General features: G+C 39.5%; 2 protein-coding genes across 3 annotated transcripts in view; one reads left to right on the forward strand and one right to left on the reverse strand.

The window, feature by feature from the left end:
• LOC144022487 (uncharacterized protein C1orf232) overlaps window positions 1-19538 on the reverse strand; it is a 67418-nt gene that overhangs the window by 16226 nt on the left and 31654 nt on the right. For both annotated transcript variants that reach the window (XR_013284337.1, XR_013284336.1), the window contains 2 exons: window positions 7907-8005; window positions 4883-4969 (listed from right to left, as the gene is read on the reverse strand). The gene's annotated coding sequence lies outside the window, so the exon portion shown is untranslated. The remainder of the gene's footprint in view (window positions 1-4882; window positions 4970-7906; window positions 8006-19538) is intronic.
• On the forward strand, window positions 1359-19226 carry fam110d (family with sequence similarity 110 member D). Its single transcript, XM_077527335.1, has 2 exons — window positions 1359-1477; window positions 16281-19226. The coding sequence occupies exon 2, from the start codon at window positions 16677-16679 to the stop codon at window positions 17961-17963; it is 1287 nt and encodes a 428-aa protein (XP_077383461.1). The 5' UTR covers window positions 1359-1477; window positions 16281-16676; the 3' UTR covers window positions 17964-19226.

Below are 19538 nucleotides of genomic sequence, written 5' to 3' on the forward strand. Positions count from 1 at the left end.
TTGTGCACTTGTAAGTGTGCACCACCAATAGAGAACATTTGGGGGAAAAAAAAAAAAAAAAAAGTCCCAAAAATATTTTTAACCTGTATCCGTTTTCCTGCCATCCACCACATGAACTGCACTGACAACTTTGCTCCTACTACCTTAGCGTTCTTAGTTTATGCGTACTTTCTACTGGAACAGTACTTAGGTCGCAGCTGATGACGTTTCACAAGCTTACAAAGACTTAAGAACGGACAAAAACGTCAATTCAAAAATGGCTAATAAGTCCATAACAGGACATAGAACTCACCGCGACATCATGGTCGTCTGATGCGGCCATTTTGCTGCATGACGACTGCGCAAAAGTTTATATTTACACATGAACAAAACAAGTATACATGTTATGTATAGCACATGTTGAGCTCTAACATGGTTCTGTTTTGGAGCACATTCATGTTGCCGGGTAAAATACATTCCCAGCGTGTGCGTATGTGTTGCCCCGTGCCTCCTCACTTGTCTGCCTCTTGTGAGTGATGAACTTGGGAATGAAAAACAGGTGTGGATCACTGCTTTATCTCTTCCTCCCACCAACCCAACGTCATTTTTTTTTTTTTTACCTCAGTGTGCTAGCTGAGGAAAGGGAGGATGAGCTAAGAAAAACAAAATGGACGACAGCGAGAGTCATGTGTTAATCAGTGAAAATAACCCAAATAAAGAAGATCAATGACAGAAAATTCCATTTAATGCTAATCTTGTCTGTTAACAATGAAGGTGTGAAACACTCCAATAGTATCCATCAACCCATAACAGTGGAGATTATCTATCAATCAATCAGTGGATTATCATCATAAGTGACACGCATATTAAATGTGGGCCCCTCTAATCAACAAAGTCATCAATCAGTCTTTTATTTTCTAGCAAAGTTAATCATGGAGTGCTTGGAAGAGTGAAAACCGCCACGCAGGCAGGTAAGTGAAACGCTGGCCATTTTTATGCTCGTCATGAGCCGTGATGCTACATGCTATTTATGTTAGCATCTGCTAGGTTAGATGAATTTCGTGAATGTAACTGAAGTTGTTGAATTATTCATCAATTACATTTAAATAAATATTAATTGTTAACTATATTAAATTGAAATGCTGTGAAGTTCATTTTTCTAGATCAAATGATTACACTTTTTTTTTTTTGCCTTATTCACTTTTTGGTGTCATGTTTATCTACCACGTCACCCGCCAGCTCCCCCCAGCTACACGTGGGAGTCAGTTTACACATACACACACCTGCCCAACCCCCGTCTCTCTCTCTCTCTCTCTCTCTCTCTCTCTCTCTCTCTCTCCCTCCCTCCCGAGTATGTATCTCGACTCTCTCCCCAGGCTGCCTCATTGCACACAAAGTCCACGCCGGAGAGGCGTCGTTGTGTCACAGCAAGACAACTGCGCGTCTTTTGCATTGGATCCAAACAACAGGAGAGGATAACAAACCAAACCCAGTCAAGGTATGTGTTATGACGCTTCGCTTGTTTCTCTATTAAATAATTAATAATGATAGATTTTTGGGTTTCGTGACTTAGTTTCTATCGTGGGTTTGTTTTCCATTCGTGACATTAGGACACTCATGTGCACTTGTAGCGGTCCTTATTGCTCTTCTCTGAGCTGATTGTTAATTTTAATGGTTTGCAATTGAGTCATTTTCAAACACTGGTTATGATTTCTATGAAAGTGTCTTTGGGTTATCATTATGCTTGATTATTGATTACTCATTAGTAAAGATTTAAAGAAAAAATTAAACAAAAATTAGACCCCCCCCCCAAAAAAAATAAAAATAAAAAAATAGGACATTGTGAATTAAAGAAAAATGTTTTAGTCAAATTATGACCGCCAAAACATTTTTTTTAAAGTCACTTTTTTTGCAGTCATAAGTGTTAAAAAGAAGCTCATCACCATTAATGCATAAAAGTCACTAAAAAGTTTAGCTTAACTTTGTTACTGATCACATTGTTTTGCATGAGTATTGTGAAAAAGACTAATAAAAAGCAAAAATATGTGATAAAATATTTTTGCTCGCTGACCTGAAGTGTAATGAGTTATGCTACATGCTATTTATGTTAGCATTTAGTAGTGAGTTCCTTTTTGTGACCCCCCCCCCACACACACACACAAAATGAGTCAAGTATTGTGACGGATGCAACTTATGTTAGCATCTATTCAGTAAAAATAATGAGTACCTTTTATAACTAGTTTATATTGCATCTGTGTTGACCACAAAAAACAAACAAATAAAAAGCAGGGTGGGATAGTACAGTACTTTACGGTTGTTTTTTGTTTACCGTTTTGGCTTTTTTTTTTTATAACAGTTTTTTTGTTAAATTTTGGACGGCAAATGGCCCACTGACCAAAGGTTGCACACCCTCTGTTTCAACTCAGAAATTGACCAGGCTGCTCCAAAAAAGGAGCGAGAGTGACGATTAAAGCTGATAGTGTTAAACTGTGTCTTAGCGCAAATATTGACACGGCTCAAGCGGACGTCGCAGCGTCCAATCAGTTGCTCATGTTCTCATCAAGAGTGTGGATCGGTTTGATCGGCGCACGAGTAAATGACGGCTTTGCTAGACTAAACAGAGCGCACGTGCGTTGTAAACATTCACCCGCATAATCCCCCCCTGAGGACCAGCAGGTTTTCTGCAGAAGACGTTTAATGATTGATTTTTGGGTCTCCACAAGCAGGCGCCAGAAAAGCCATAAATGACTTGCTGCTGCCTTTTACACAGAACACTGCCAAGGAGGTTCGTCCTGTATATATTTTCCCATGACGACACAGCACAAAGTTGGGAGAGAAGAGCCGTAACAAAAAAAAAAGTAAAAATGAAATTATGGTTCTCCTCTCACAAATTTTGTCTGTGTTGCTGTGTGAAAGCACTCACAGTTGCAGAAACATCCTCCTTTGCATGGTTCTGCAGGAAAAGGTAAATGAAAATGGAACCTTGCGCCAGTGCTTTGTTATCACAACTTCTGCTGTGTTTCTACAGAATGTGAAAGTGCACATGGCAATATCCTCATTTGCAGGGTTCTGTTTAATAGATTCCATACCACAATTTTGGCTTTGTTGTTACGTAAAAGAGGCCACAGTAATGCTTCGCAGAATTATGTGTAAAATTTGATCTTCTGTTACGGCTCTTTTACAGCCATTTTGTGCTGTGTTATTGGGTGAAAGTGCACAAAGTTATGCAATATCCTCCTTTGCTGGGTTCTGCACAAAAAGTTACTGAACTTTGTGTTAGGGCTTAACTTTTACTGTGTTGCTGTGTGTAAAAGAGAACACAATAATATAAATGTACAATTTTTTGCTGGTTACTACATAAAATTGGACTTTCAGTTACAGATCGTTTACAGCCATTTTTGTGCTGTGTTACTGTATGAAATGTACATAGTTAGGCAATACCATCCTTTACAGGATTCTGTGTAAAAAGCACAAGTGAATTAATGATGGATCTTCTAGTAAGGCTCTTGAAATTTGTGCTCTGTTGCAGTGTGAAAGCACTTGAGTTTGAGTTTGAGTTTAGTTTATTAAAAGGACAGTATGCAGTAACATTAAAAAGATGGCTGCACCAGATTTAGCAAAATGCTAATTTCCATCTGTAGTCCTCATAAAATAAAATTACATAACAGGTAAAAACTACATACAAACAACATACGAAGCACCAAAATTACATTCAACTAACATGTGAAGTATCAGATTGCGTATCTGATACTGGTACAGCATTGTTAAATTACATATCCTATAAAATAAAAGAGGCAGAATTATACACAACATCAATTTACAAACCTATAACAAGCACAAAATACATAAATCGTAGAGGTAGTAGTTATAATATGTTTGCTATTGAAGCAACAACAGTTATACTTGTGGCTGTGTCCATCAGACGGTACCCACTAGGGTATCGTCTGATGGACATGTACCCAAGTACTAAAAATGTGCACAGGACTGATAATCAAGGAGCCAGCCTTTGACTGCGCGTGAAAAGCTATTAAAATTGGTGTTATTTTTCATGTGGTCGGGGAGCCCGTTCCACTGTTTAATAGCTTTATAAGAAAAGACTGATTGAGAAAAGACAGACTTTCTTATTGGGATGTTGCAATCGATGATGATCGATCGTTGCGATGATGACTGCAGACCGTGACACCCTGTTTGTTGATTGTGATCGCAGATGTACAAATGTTTTTAATGGGGGTGGGGCTGTGTCATTAAGAATTTTATGCACCAAACACGTATTAGAATACGAGTATATTACAATGGTGGTGTCGCATTGGCTTTTTATCAAATATTTTTAGAGCTTGATTATATAATGTTCTAAGAGGATTTAAAACAATTTGTTTAGCCTGAGACCATAATGACAGGCAATACAACATTTGTGAAATAATCATTGCGTTGAAGTATGATTTTGCTGCTTCCAAGGATAAAGAATCCCTAATATGTTTAAAGTTTGAAATATTAAATTTGAATTTACGGCCTACTGCTTTAACATGATTATTGAATTTAAGTGTAGGATCTAAGGACACACCAAGATATTTGACCTCTTCGACTTTGTGGTAATATCCTGATTCGCTGAGTTCTGTGTGAAAAAGCCAAAGCCAATAAATGTTGACTCCTTTATTCCAGATTATTTTTTTGGGTTCTCTATGTGAAAGTGGCGTTATCTTTATTAATTTTTTTTAGCGATGATGATATGAGCGAGAGCTTGCAGTGACATCATCATCCAGCATGACTCAACCAATCGTCATTAAGTTTTTCCACGCTCGTGGCCCATAAAGTGATGATTTTGCAGGTGTTGTTTAGCGCCTGTTGGATCTTGTCGGCGGTGTGAGATAGTGACGCTCGATTGTGTCTACCAGTGTGTTATTACCTCCGCCAAGTGCGGCTTGCCCCAAGGCCAAAGTCGTCTGTTCCCAGGGTCGTGCGTCATTCACCATCAAGTGGGATGTAACGGGCCCTAAATTTAAGAAAATATAAAAATAAAAAAAAATAAAAAATATGATCTATAAACCGTTAAGGCCAAACATGCATCGTTTATTTTTTTTAAGTCACCAATTCTTTCTAAAAATTTATGTCCCCCCCCCCCCACAATCAGAGGCAACACTAGTCGACTCACTTTTTATGGATATAATGGAATGTTATCGTTATTATTTATTATTATTATTATTGTTATTGTTATTAATTATTATTATTTATTATTTACTTAATAAAATTAAGAATGAATCAAATTCATATTTGACATATTTGACTCATGGCTTTAATAAACAATGTTTCTTGGAGCCACAAAGAAAAAAAAAGTAGATATTTGTTGGGGTTCATAAGAATTACTTTCTGGCCCTAGAATTTATTTTATTAAAAAATAAATAAATAAATAAATAAAATTAAATCTAAAGTTAAATAACATAAATGAATTGATTATATATAGGTTTAGTTAAAATATAAATAAAAACTAGAGCTGCGAGCAGCTATAAAGGGCCCTCGCAACCCGTGCCACGTTGGGGTATTTGCACGTCGGGGTACTGGCACGTTAGGGTACTGTTTTATAAGAAACTGTCTAAATTGTAATTGTTTTTGCCATGCTTTGTGGTTTTGTTCACATTGCTATTAAATACTTTGTCTAGGTATTTGGCTGATAGGTATGCCTCCCAATATTCACACATCTAGCTGAATCATGCGACAAAATAAAAAATGTCAATAACTTTTCATCTTAAATATCTTAAGATGAAAAGCGCCAAAGAATATATGACGCCTATAAAAGGCCCCAAAAATGGCATCAAATACCAAAGTTAATCAAAATGTCAGACTTCCTGTTTGGTTTAGCATATGGCTTTAGAAACTTTTTTGTAAGTCTTAGGCTGATAGGTATCCAAATTTTTTCACATCTAGCTGAATCATACATTTCCAAAAGCTTCATAAAAAATTTTGAGATGGCGCTATTGAGCCATTTATTGAAAATTAAATAAATTTAAATAAATTAAAAATAAAATGTTCATTTTTTATGGCAAGTTTGATGTGTGTGCAAAGTTTCATGAGTTTTCGCATGTTTAGACAAAAAAAAAAAAAAGAGCAGCATTTTACTTGGCAAACAATGCACCGCTATGGCAACGGCGTGCGACAAAATAAAACACTTTCGATAACTTTGCATCTTAAACATCTTAAGATGAAGCACACCAAGTTTGAAGACAGTCGGATAAATTTTGTAGGAGTTCGTTAAAGTATGACCCCTAATAAAGGCCACAAAAAATGGCTACAAATCCCAACGTAAATCAAAATGGCGGACTTCCTGTTTGGTTTAGCAGATGGTTCCAAGAGACTTTTTTGTACATCGTGGGCTCTTATGTATGCCTCTAAATTATCATAGTGCTAGGTGAAACGTACAACCGGGAATGCTTCGTTAAAGAGGAGTTTTTTAGCTCAAAATGTGATGCCCGGCCCCTACGGGACTTCCTGTTGGGTTTAGCACATGGCACCAAGAGACTTTTTTGTACATCGTGGGCTGTTATATTTGTCTCCAAATTTTCGTAGCTCTAGCTGCTTCGTACAACTGGGAATGCTTCATTAAGAAGGAATTTTTTCCTTTGCAAACTGTGCATGCCACGGCAACAGCGTGCGACAAAATAAAAAGCTTTCAATAACTTTTCATCTTCAACATCTTAAGATGAATCACACCAAGTTTGGAGATGATCGGATAAACTCTGTAGGAGGAGTTCGTTAAAATAAGACCCCTATGAAATGGCCCAAAAAATGGCAACACGTTCCAAAGTAAATCAAAATGGCGGACTTCCTGTTCGGTTTAGCATATGGTTCAAAAAGAGTTTTTTGTACCTTGAGGGCTGTTACATATGTCTTCAAATTTTGGTAACTCTATGTGAAATGTACAGCCGGGAATGCTTCATTAAGTTAGAATTTTGAAACACAAAATTTGATGCCTCGCCTCTGGCGGACTTCCTGTTAGGTTTAGCATATGGCACCAACAGGCTTTTTTGTAGATCATAGTCTGTTACATATGTGTACCAATTTTCGTAGCTCTAGATTAAACGTACCACCGGCAATGCTTCGTTAAGTAAGAATTTTGAAACTGTAAATTTGATGCCCCGCCACCGTCATATAGTATGTCGGGCCCTAATAAGAATTCCTTCAGGAACAATAGGGACCTCGCAGCGGTCGCTGCTCGGGCCCTAATAAAATACCATACATCTAAATCTAAATTTAAAATGTACCGTACATTTTATTTATTTATTTTTTATTTTACTTATCTTCACATTACTTCTTGCACAAAATTATCAAAATATTTAATTGTAAAAAGTTTACGTTAAACAAAGTAATTTTAAATTTTATTTAAATTTTATTAAAGTTTTATTAATTAATTTTATTAATTAATTAATTTTATTAAAGTTTTTAGTATTGAGGTTAGCAAAATTAAAATTGGGGAAAAAAATGGGTACTGCAGATAAAAAGAAATGTTCATATTTTTTTCACCTATTGAGACATCACGCGATTGTATTGCCATCACGGGAGTGGCCGTCCATTTTAAACAGCCACTGATGGCAAACGAGCATTTGGTTAAGAGTCACGTGATTCTTGTGTAAACCGCAAACTCCTCGGCGGAGGTAACAACCTGATTAATTGCTCCACGTTGGACGCCGCATGTGTTTCTTATCATGGGCATGTGCTCTCATAAGCATCACCTTCAAAGCTGTTTCATCTTCCTGCAAAGGTTCGCATGTAAGGACCCCCTCCAGTTATGTCGGCAAGCTTAAGTTTCTAATTAGAGGGGCAGCGTAACCCCGCTGATGACATCATCACCCCCCTCTCCTCCGAACTCTAAAGCAAGTTCTGCATCCACGGCCTGAGCGGCAGCTGCTTTCTAATGTCAGACGTGGACCCTTCCTACCTTCTAATTTGACTTTATTACTCGCCGTCCGGTTTCTCAACTTGTTTTTGTTCGAACAAATTATACTGCTGGGCATCCTGGGAACTTTCTCACAGGAACCTAAAAAAAAAACACACACAAAAACAAAACACGTTATGCAAAAGTCATTACATTTAAGGTTCATCAAATGATCAAGAGGTGCGTCCCAAAACTTTTGTCCAAGTGACGTATGTCACTGTAGCTTTGCTCTGGGGCGTCTCCCCAAACGTGAAAATCATGATTCAGTTAGGATGAGCATGGATTTCCTTTATTTTAATCCAAGAGGAGAGGGCAACAAAATAAATAAAATGAAATAAAATAAAATAAAATGGAGCGCTGAAGCAAAGTGGAGACAGTGGGGTATAAAACTGCAGTGGCCGGAGCTAAGCCACAGCTAAGCTAGCATTAGCATGTGTGTTTATTTGCTATTTCTAGCCGCGTTTTCAAAAAGTGACAAATGACAACAAGTAAGGTTGAGGAGTGAGTGTTACTTTGTTTTAATGTGACAATCAGGGAAAATCAAGTCAGGTTACTTTGTTTTAATAGAACAAGTGTTGACAACCTTTGACCTTGAACTTAATTTCTTTCTAAGTTAATAATTAACATCACACATCCCATTCAATCTGTTTGTGGAAAACCGTCAAGAAGATATGATTGTTGTTACTTTGTATTCATGAACAAGGTGTTGACAACCTGAATTGATGAACGCCATTATTTGTTTATTCAACCAAGATGGTTGGGTTACATGTTTTTGCGAAAATTACAGACCATGAGGAAGAGACAATGTTGTTACTTTGTTTTAATGAACCAAGTATTGACAAACTTGGATCATAATAATATTTTTTCACTAATAATTTACACACACATTCCCCTTGCGGAGAACACAGACATAATGAGTGATAACGAGGTTTATGTCGTTACTTTGTTTTAATGAACCGGGTTGACAAACTTCGACTATGAACTTCAAGTTAATGGTTGACAGTTGACACGCAGAAGCACACCCCTGTTCATTTTGTTTGCCGAAAAGTTCAACGTTATAGAATCAGGATGAATTGCTTGTTGTTACTTTGTTTTAATGAACAAAAAAATGTACAGAGAAACTTAAACCATTAACTTGAATTTTCAACTTAATGATTGACTTTTGTACACTGCTTATTTTGTTTGCGGAAAAGTGCAGATTATAAGCATGAGAATTAGGTGAATGTTGTTACTTTGTGTTAATGAACCAAGTGTTGACAACCTTAGACAATGAACTTAATTCTTCAATTTAATGACTGACACACAAGCTCTCTTTGATCACAGTAAAGCGCAACCTTACAGAGACATGATGAATTGCTCGCTGTTACTTTGTTTTAATGAACCAAGAGCTGGTAGCATGCAGTTGGAAAGAAAATCAGCACAATCTGCTCGTTCCTGTGCTTTACAGACGTCAAAATCTGCCACAAATGTTGCCATCTAACTTCGGAAGCTTGTCGGCTCGACTGTCATCATCACTCTCGTCACATTTGTTACATCAGCAGCCTCCACGGACTCATGATTCCATCTATTATTTACGGCCCGCTCTCAAATCATCTGAAGCGAAGCTGACAGATTTCCATCCCTGGTGCGCGGCTGACAGCTACGAACGGGCGCGCTCGCATCCTCGCACTCCGAGCAGGCGCCGCATCCGTTCACGTCACGTCACGGCGCTCCGCTCAACCGTGACGACGTCGCCGGGCCCCAACCGGATGTTGACGCGTGATTCCGACAGGAGGAGGTGGGAGGCTAGTGGGGGGGGTCCGTCGGCCGTGTTTGTCGGGAAGCAGGTCGGCCGACTCGTAATGAGACGAGACAGCTGGCAGGTTCAGCAGAGGTTAACGGTTCGCGCGCGTGGCAGTCAGCCCCCCCCAAAAAACAACAGAAACGACGTGAAATGGAGAGGGCTTTCAGGGATTCATGCTTGAAGTTTTGGCAAGTCATGTAATGAGATTATTTCGAGTCAGTTCGGAAGGATAACAGACACCTTGCACAATAGAAATACACAGAATGAATAGAAATAAACTAGAAAATGAGAAAAAAGAAAAGTGGTCTAAGGTCCACTCAGTCCCAAAGAGATGTGTCATATAATATCTTCAAAAAGTATAAATAACGACCAATTTGCACAATAGAAATAATACGACTCAAAATAATCCAGTCAAAAAAGACTCATAGTGACGTCCTATAGTTAATGCAATCGCTCCTCTACTCTCACCAGTTATTAATAATGGTAACAGCCAACGTACATACACATAAACTAACACTAAATATGACTCCAAATAATCTATAAAGTTAAAAAAGCCGAATGCACACAAGGTTATTTGCTGGAGACATGTCTTATAGTTTTAATGCAACGCTCTTTTTGCTCGTTATTCAAGACAACTGCCATCTTGCACGATACAATTAAACAAAACCACTCAAAATAATCTACAAAGTAAAACAATTCTGTCATGTCCCTTTATTAATGTGATGACTCCTCGGCAGTTATTCATAATCATGATAAACGCCAACTTGCACAATAGAAATTAACAAAATGACTCAAAATAATCCACAAAGTCCAAACATTCCAAGTCATCCTCAGTCACACAGAGGCCTGTCCTAGAAATGAATGTGATGGCTCCTCACACCAGTTAGTCATGATATCTACCACCTTGTACAATAGAAATAAACAAAAAAATTACAATAATCTACAAAGAAAAAAAAAAATCCAAGGTATGTTCAGTCCCACAGAGACCCGTCCTTTCATAAATGTGATGACGCCTCTTGACAGTTAATCATAATAACCGCCACCTTGCACAATAGAAATTAACAAAAACAATTCTTAATAACCCACAAAAACTTTCTCGTCCACATTGCCTTTTTTTCCCCTCAAACTGGCACATTTCCCTCTGTTGGGCAGATGTCTTCTTTAACGAGGCGCTAAGAGGGCCGCTAAAGACGCGGGGGTGTCAAGTTGACCACCTGCTGACCCTTAATTGCGGCGTCTTCAAAAGCAAAGCTGCCCGATGACGGGCAGCGGCGTCGCGTTTAAGCGCGTTCGAGTTACGTGCGGTGACCAAACGTGACAGCAATACAAATGGACGCACGCAGTGACTCAAAAAGGTTAGCAAGCACTCGGGAGGTTTGGTGAGCGGGACGTTTGCTCCAGCTGTGTCGTGTCCCCAAATGTGAGGTCAACCAAAAGCCCCCACCACCACCTACCACTTTCGACCCCCTGCTGGTCTACTGCCCACTTTAAATGGGCCACTATCGATTCTCTATCAACATAATCAAGTATAGTCCAATGAAAACCACTTACTGAGTCATGTGACTTGGTCGGCCGACTAAATGGAGTCACGCAGCAGAAATGTTCCAGTTAAAAAACAAATACAGCTAAAATGACATTGTTTTCTCTTAAAAAAAAAAAAAGAAGAAGAAGCTCATGCAGTGGTATGCAATAATGCTAGATTTGGTATCGATATGATATCAAGTTCATTAATATGATATCAATATGACTATTAGCTTAATACAGTAGGTCACTAAACATGAATCATCAAGTCAGCAAAATTAGAATTGATCTGAAACCGAGAAAATACAGGACAAGTATCATGATACTGATATTTTTGTCATATGGAGTTCGGAAGGGGCCCAGTAGCTCAAAATACTTGGACTGATTATTTTGAATTAAGATGGATTCATCAATCAAATTGCTAGATTGGAAAATGCAAGATTTGGTATCAAGAGATACAGGGCCAGTATCGTGATACCAGTTCTAATATTTAGGTCAGGTTTTCATAAACTGCGCTACCAAAATTACACTAAATTAATAGATAAATTAATAAATAATATTTAAAGAAAACCTTTTAATTATATGTATATAGATGTAGCATATGCCTTTATAATTATTTAAAATAAAATTTGTGTAATTATTTTTTTTTTTTTACATGGGGGCTGGGGCACTGGGACCATCATCAGTTTGCAGTAGCTATGTCGTCTCCAATGCTCTTGTCTTTGAATGCTAAAAGCAGCCGGTTCAAAGCCCGTGTTGTCCATCTTGTGCCTTGGGAGGGTCTCAAGGGTGGGGTGGGGGTGGGGGGGGGGGGCGGGGGTAGTCACCAGAGAAAGTCATTAGCAACCTCCAGCAGCTCAGACGCGATAATACCCAGAAGATTTACACTATTGTCTGCTTTCTTTGTCTTTTTTGGGGGGTGGGGGGGTGGGGGGACAGTAGTTGACGTCTTTTATGTTTTATGGCAGCCGGGTTGCCCCTCCCTGACTAATGAGGCGGAGCAGCCAAGATGTGATTGTTGTGACCCATTACTAACGTCAACAAAGCCACTGGCCGCTGTCTCGCTTTCTTAAAATTGTTTTGCAAGACTAAAATATAATATCTTGGAATCAAAATGTATATTTGTAACAATTTAAAAATATTTTCTCCTAAAATTTATTTTTATAAATATATTAAAAAAAAATTAATCATTTAAAAAGTCACACGTGTTTAATTCGTAAAAACAAAAACACAAAATTACACTTACATCGGATTATACAATAAATTTCAGACACTTCTGTGGTCTCGCCACAAAAATTTGGAGACATATTTCCCCATTCACATCAAACTATTACCCATAAAAGGTGCTTTTTGGCTGGATGTGTGTTTAAACATTTTGCGCTTTATGAGCATCCTGCCTCTTTGGCTGGACCGTCCATCACATCGGCAACACGTGATGGCGTGCATTAGCCGCGGCGCCAGATGTTAGCACGCGTCTGTCTCCAGATGAATTGGACAGGTGAGCGGCGCTCAACGCTTTCACTGGAGGTGGTCCAATATGCTCTTATCTTGTGTTTACCTCTTGCAGACGGCACCGATGAAGCAACTCCTACTCGTGAAGCCACATGCTTTCATTCCGATGAAATCATGACAAAAAAAAATTTTTAAATTTTTTTTAATAAATATGATTGTCTTCTATAATATTGTACTATACTTCTAGAAAGACCAAGCATCAAAAATTGGCTGGTTTCTTCTTGGTTGATTTAATTTGATAATAATGTACCGTTTATCATACTTTTAGCTAGGGCTGCTCGATTATAGAAAAAAATAATCACGATTATTTTGGCACTAATTGAAATCACAATTATTCATACGATTATTATTTTTTTGGTACAAAACAAGAAAAATGTTTAAACATTTGAAATATTAAGATCAGTTAAACAAATAGAAACTATAATTATGTAAGTTCCTTTTTGACCAAACAGAATTTATAATAATAATATATATTTGTAATAATTTATTTAGTTATGTTGGCAAAAACTTAATGTTGGAGTGTAGCATGTGCACTATGTAGTGGGCCGATTTTTATTTTTTTGTACAAAATAAGAAAATGTTTAAACGCAAAAAAAACAAAAAAACAATTAAAAATATTAAGACAAATAAATTTTTTTGAAACACTATAATTATGCAAGTTCTTTTGGATGAAACTACATTTATTAAATTATTTTAAAATTTAAAAAAGGTGTAAATGTATAAATTTCCACAACTCAAAAATTAGGATTAATAATCTTTTTTTTTTAATGATTTTGCTGATTTTGTAATTGTGGCGTGTAATAATTGAAATTGTAATTGAATTTCAATTAATTGCACAGCCCTACTTTTAGCTAATGCTAATCCGCTCTAACGAAGCAGTTCGGCTTACCTTTTCGCTTTGTTGTCTTTCATATTGTGCAATATGGTCATTGATTGAAAATGGCGGATCTTCGCCCAGCCTAGCTTTTAAGTCATGGGTGGAGATTATGTAAATTAGCCACATTGTGATGTCACTGTGGGGCACAACTGAAAAAGGCTTTCTATTTTGCGGAACTAGGCAGATAAAAGATGAACTTTGTTGTTTAATTTCGACAATTCATCCGCAAGATGTTAAAAAGTCAATTGTACACAATATGACGACTTTTATGAAGCCATTTGCTACTGTTTACATCATTGGTTACACAACAGCAGTGATTAAAAATCAGCATCAGGTCTGTGCGGAGCGTCTCCATGTGGTGCAACACCAAACATCTGGTTCTGCTTTAGCCGGCATGGGGTCGCCCCCGCTAAGCCTCCGAACCCCTGCAGGGGTGAGGGTCGACCCGCTTGGCAGAGCGGGCAGGACGGAGATTAGAATGCGCTTGCACAACAGTGGAGGAGACACTTTTGTTGCTCTTTAGGGTTTGTACTTAGTCGTAGGATGGCACCATATGGTCTTTATTTATTTTATTTTATTTTCCCCCTTAAAAATGTTAATTAGTGGAAGCAGTGCCGTAAACTATGGAAGCTTTTGAAAAAAAAATAATCTTGTGAAATAAACAAAAAACAAAAACAAAAAAACAATTGATCAGCCCTTTTCAGTAGTCACACATTCATTTGGTGGTCACTCTTTCTAAACTTTTTTTTTCCCCGTCCCCGAAACAAGAACTTTCCCAGGCTGGAAGCGTGACATCTGGAGAAAAAAAAGAAAAAACGTAACCAGCAGGTTGTCGGCCCTCAGAGGATTTATAGCAGTATGTCGTTTGTGATGTGGAACCTGTATGAGGTAAAAGGTCACGTGAAAGCGACAAAGTGGCCTGCTCAATGTACATGAAAGATGTTTTATTTTGTGTTATAAAGAAGTTGCTTTTAAAGTTGTTGTTTTTTTAAACGGTCATACAAATATAAACATTTGTTATCCAAGCACATAAAAGGTCATAAATTTAATAATGTCTCACTTTTTAATACCTGTGCAAATTTAAATTTGTATTATTGATTATGTCATTTTCATGGTTTGGCCTAAAATAACATTTGGTAGGATTCGAGTTAGACAACAAACAAACGTCTCAATGCACACGTGCACAAACTAAATCCAGACGCATGCTGGGTTGTCCATAAATATGCCCATAATAAACATGTGGCATGATTTTACACAGCCTGGAGCATCTCCCTGCTATGTTTGTTGTGGCTTCGTCATTTCAAAACAGGATTCGTTAAACAGCACTGTGAAATATTTATTGCTGCCTTATTGTATTTACGCAGCACTCACAAGTCTTTGGTGGTACTACTATAAAAAAAAAAAAATACTACATGCATAAGGTGAAAAATTTCACCATTATCCAGTTTCACGTATATTTAAAAAAACAAACAAACAAACAAACCCATGCATTCCTGCTTTGGTACAATTTAATTAAGGCCGGGTTTTTGTTTTTGTTTTTTGTTTTTTGTTTTTTGTTTTTTGTTTTTTGTTTTTTTATTTTAATTTTAAAGTGGAACAATTTGATTTAGTTTGGTTCATATGGATTATGATGTGATTAGAGATACAATAATGGAATTAGTTTGTCATTTTACAGTATGAATGAACTTGTTAGGAAGCTACAGCAAAAGTCAAATTTCCTTCAAATATATATCGCTCCAATAAACGACGGTTCTATACGTATCTCAATAAATGAAGTATAAGGACTCAATTCGGTTTGATTCAAAGCACTCCCATCTCTTATCTGATTCAAATCCTTTTTGTGCTACACCCCTAATATATAAATATATCTTTTTCAAAATATTTTTGAGGCCTTGTACTGTACTGTGAACCAGTGGTTGGGGACCACTGCCGTCGAATAACCAGTGTGAAAAAGTTTGGGTCCTGACAGAAAAATTGGTACATTGGAAGTCTTTTTTTTTTTTTTTTCCCCACCTTTACCCTTGAGAACTTTGCCCACAATAATAATGATAATAATAACAATGATAATAATAATAAAAATTCTATTCTGTTGCAAATCTGTATTGAGATGATTAAATTCTGGAATCGCTCTCGATCTAAACTGTCTGTTTCACTGTGTGAAAGGTACCAATGCAGGATGTGGGAGGTTCAAGTTAAGCCATGAATTTGTGGAATTTGAAATTGAATGCCCGAAGGAGTGTTTAACGTCCGAGACTCACGACTTGGCCCTCGAGCTGTGAGGCCACCACAGCCATGTGAATGCAATTCGGGCAAGGCAATGTCCAGCGTTGGCGAGTTCTGTTGACAAAATCCAAAATCTACAGTTGTGTCTCGTTTGTGCCAATTTGGCTAGAGACAGCAAAAATTTATTCCGTGGTGAGTCTCGACATTGTGGTCACAGCAGGTCACGTACAGTTAATTTCCTTGAGAATCCTCTTTATCTCTTTCCAGGTTTAGTCAAGGACGTGTGTGAAAGGTTACACACATTGTGTATGAATGACGTATGCCAGCTTTACATGGCAGCCCGCTGAGGACACGCGGCTCCCTCCTGCTTTAAATAAGCACGGGCAACAATAGCAGCGTCTGCCATCTGCTCTCTCAAACAACTAAATCCTCCTCCTCTCTCTTTCCCTGTTACTCCCCAGGGTCTACACAGGTGAGGCTACCGCGAAAGACGTCGGCCCATCTGTCAGTCGACGTGTCGAGTGCCTCGGATGCAAACAAGGATCAGCGGAGAGAAAACGTGAGGGAGGAAAAGAAGTCGGCTATTCAAAGAGCACCCCGCTTGCTATTTTGGCTGCGCTGTGGCCAGGGAGTGTCTCGCTTGAGAGTCCTCTCTGACAAAAAAAAGGACCGCCTGCCTATCCAAAAGATTACCCCACTCTGAAAAAAGAGACACCAAAAAAAAACAAAAAAAAAACGCAGTGGTTTCCTCAAATGCTCCCCTCCCAATTTCCAGGAATGAAACTCGTGTGTTGAAGGACAGACAACACCAAAAAGGGACAACAGATTGGATGTCTTTCCTATTCTGTTGAATCAACATGAAGCCGTTGACCCCCATTGGATCCCCGTCCCCCCTGCGGCTCCTCAACAAGGGTCCGGACTACCTGCGGCGGCAGATAGACGGCGGGAGCCACGGTCGAGCTATTAGCGCTGTGGAGAGGCTGGAGGCAGACAAGGCCAAGTATGTCAAGAGCCAGCAGGTCATCAACACCAAACAGGAACCCGTGTTGGTGCCGTGCGCCACTCCACCGCCGCCTCGCAGGGTTTTCGCCACGCCTGGCGGCTTCAGCCCCCAACTCCCACCACGGCGTTTATCCAGCAGCCCCTTCTCCACTCTCTCTGGATCTTTTACCTCCAGGGACGAAAATGAAAACGACGACTCCAGAAAGGAGAACCAACTATCTTCCGTTGACATCGAGGCTCATAACAACGTAATCAACGGGAAGCCGCCCAATCCCAGAAAGCCGGGATTTACCACCTTGGTGGCACCGCACAGTGCACCTGTCCTCCGCAGGAGCACCGGCAAACGCATGCTGAGACCTGACTCGCTCGTCATCTACCGGCAGAAGAAAGAGTGCAAGAATCCCAACGGAGAGAACGGCAGTGTGGAGCTTAAGGGATACAGCTTTGTCCGCCGCCTCTTCCAGGGTTCAATGAGGGAGAAAGGTGGTGGAGGAGTCCACAAGATGGTCATCGGGGAGGAGAAAGCGCCCTCGCGGGACGGAGAGTCCCGCATGTCATGGACTAACGATAAGGATACAACAGACTGTGGGCCGGGAAGCAGGAGGTCCAGCAAAACAGACCAGGAACATAGCCCAGGGTCCATCACCAGACCAGGGCTGAACACGACACTAGACCATACCAATGATGGGTCTAAAGTTACCACTGACGACCGCATGGACGACAACGATCCATGGAGACGTGCGTCGCCACAATCTTCATCATGCAGGAGCAAGTTTGCGGGGTTGCACCGTTCGAAATCGGACCTGTATCTCCGTTGCTCTGTAGCTTGGTCCGAGCAGGAGCAGTTCTTTGACTTTTGCGGCCTGGACACAGACCTGATCGACCGCCTCGGTCGGGAGAACTTCCTGTCTGGCGCCAGCTCCATGGACACCCTTTCACTGGCTCTGCGCAGTGTCGCCGGAGACGGCGGCACAGAGCCCAGCGAGTTCTCCCGTCACTCCGGAGACGGGTTGTTTCAGGAGGAGCTGGCCGAGCAGCCTCCCACTGGAGTGTCCATCATAGAGAGGAACGCTCGGGTCATCAAGTGGCTCTACGGGTGCAAGAATGCTGCCCGTGAAGGACCTAAAGAGTCTACGGTTTGATCCAGAGGACCAGGCTTAGTTCTAGTACTATATGCAGTAGCTTTCTTTGGCACATTGTTTACATCAGTACTTTGGTGGTTGCTTCTTGAAAAACGGTTTTGCCAAATGACTTCTACTGAACCTATTTATGGATGTCATGGAAACCTCATCTGCAGGTGGACTGTTTCCGGATACAGAACTGAACAGAACTGGATTCTGAACTGTTTTTTGGCGCACATAGCTATAATAATTGTCTTCTAGTAATGACAGCAAAGATTTCGTGAACTAAATCCGTGGAGAAATGCTGAGTAAAGTGAACCATGAGTACCTCATAAAGAAATGTCTCAGTTTTAGATGAGAGCGTGTTGCTTTTTATTTTGCTCTTTTAAACGCAGGCGTTGGATCAAACATGTAAGACACCCCTGTGGGGTTAATGTACTGAAATGGACAGAGAAAGGGGATTCAGATAGAGCTTTGTTTTTACTTTATTTTTCTAGACACTGTCCTGATAATTGCTTGTGACACCATTGAATACCACTGAGGATTACTGGGAACCTGTAAAATATGCTATGTACACCAGACAATTTGTTACAATAAGCTTTTCAATATGTTATGGTCACCACTCAAAAGCCCCTTTCACGTTGCTAAGGTACAACGATCGAACAGGCACTTGGTCTCCTGGCATTTCTGAAGGGCGCATTTAGATAATTAAATTCATGTCAATGTCAATGCCGGCGTCCTGGACGATAATATTTGCTTTTCAGCCTTCTGCCGTATACTACGCAATAGGCAGACAAATTCATGACCTTAACCACCGTCGTCATTCCACATCGGCACCGCGCTCATTACTTTGACGACCGTGGGCCAGTGTGAAAGGGGCTTAAAACAAAAAGACAGTCAAGATGTCAGCTGTTCAGTGATGAGCTGCATGTGGCGGTAAAGCCTCGAAGATAAACCGCAGATTCTACCTCACTTCATTCATCACTGACTATCTCCACGAATAGGTCACCTGAGATTCGGGGGTCTTCCAAGGTATGCTGGGGGTTAAACCGAGGTTCTCACATGTGACTAATGAAATAAGTTAATATAATGACTCGCAACTTTGATAGCTCTACCCATATTTATCATCTCCCAGGCGCATTCCTTCAACTGGACCTACTTTTGCCTTTGTTTGCATGTTTACAAAATAGATCATTTTTGTGACGTATGTGTATGAAAGACTGTTTTCTACTCCAAAGAGATGTGTATCATGTACACTGCAAATAAATGCAAATAATGACTGATTATGACTGTTTCTGGTTTGTTTTTGGTAATGTAACAGGTGTCGGGACCTGGTATCAAACCAGGAACACCTTTGGACAATAAGTGACAAATGAAGTTAAATACTGTATTGGCAGTTAAAAAGCCATTTAGGACATTATGACATAATATCAACATGTAATAAAGTCTTACCTTTAGATAATATGTCGAGGGACCCCGTAATAAGGCATCTCTCAAAGCATGATTAGTTCCCTCAGATCAGATATTGCTTTCGTTCAATGAGCCAACTATTTCTACAGGCGTTACCTTTTTCAGTTACATATCATGATGTAAATT

Source organism: Festucalex cinctus, chromosome 7 (assembly GCF_051991245.1).
Source record: "Festucalex cinctus isolate MCC-2025b chromosome 7, RoL_Fcin_1.0, whole genome shotgun sequence".
NCBI lineage: Eukaryota > Metazoa > Chordata > Actinopteri > Syngnathiformes > Syngnathidae > Festucalex > Festucalex cinctus.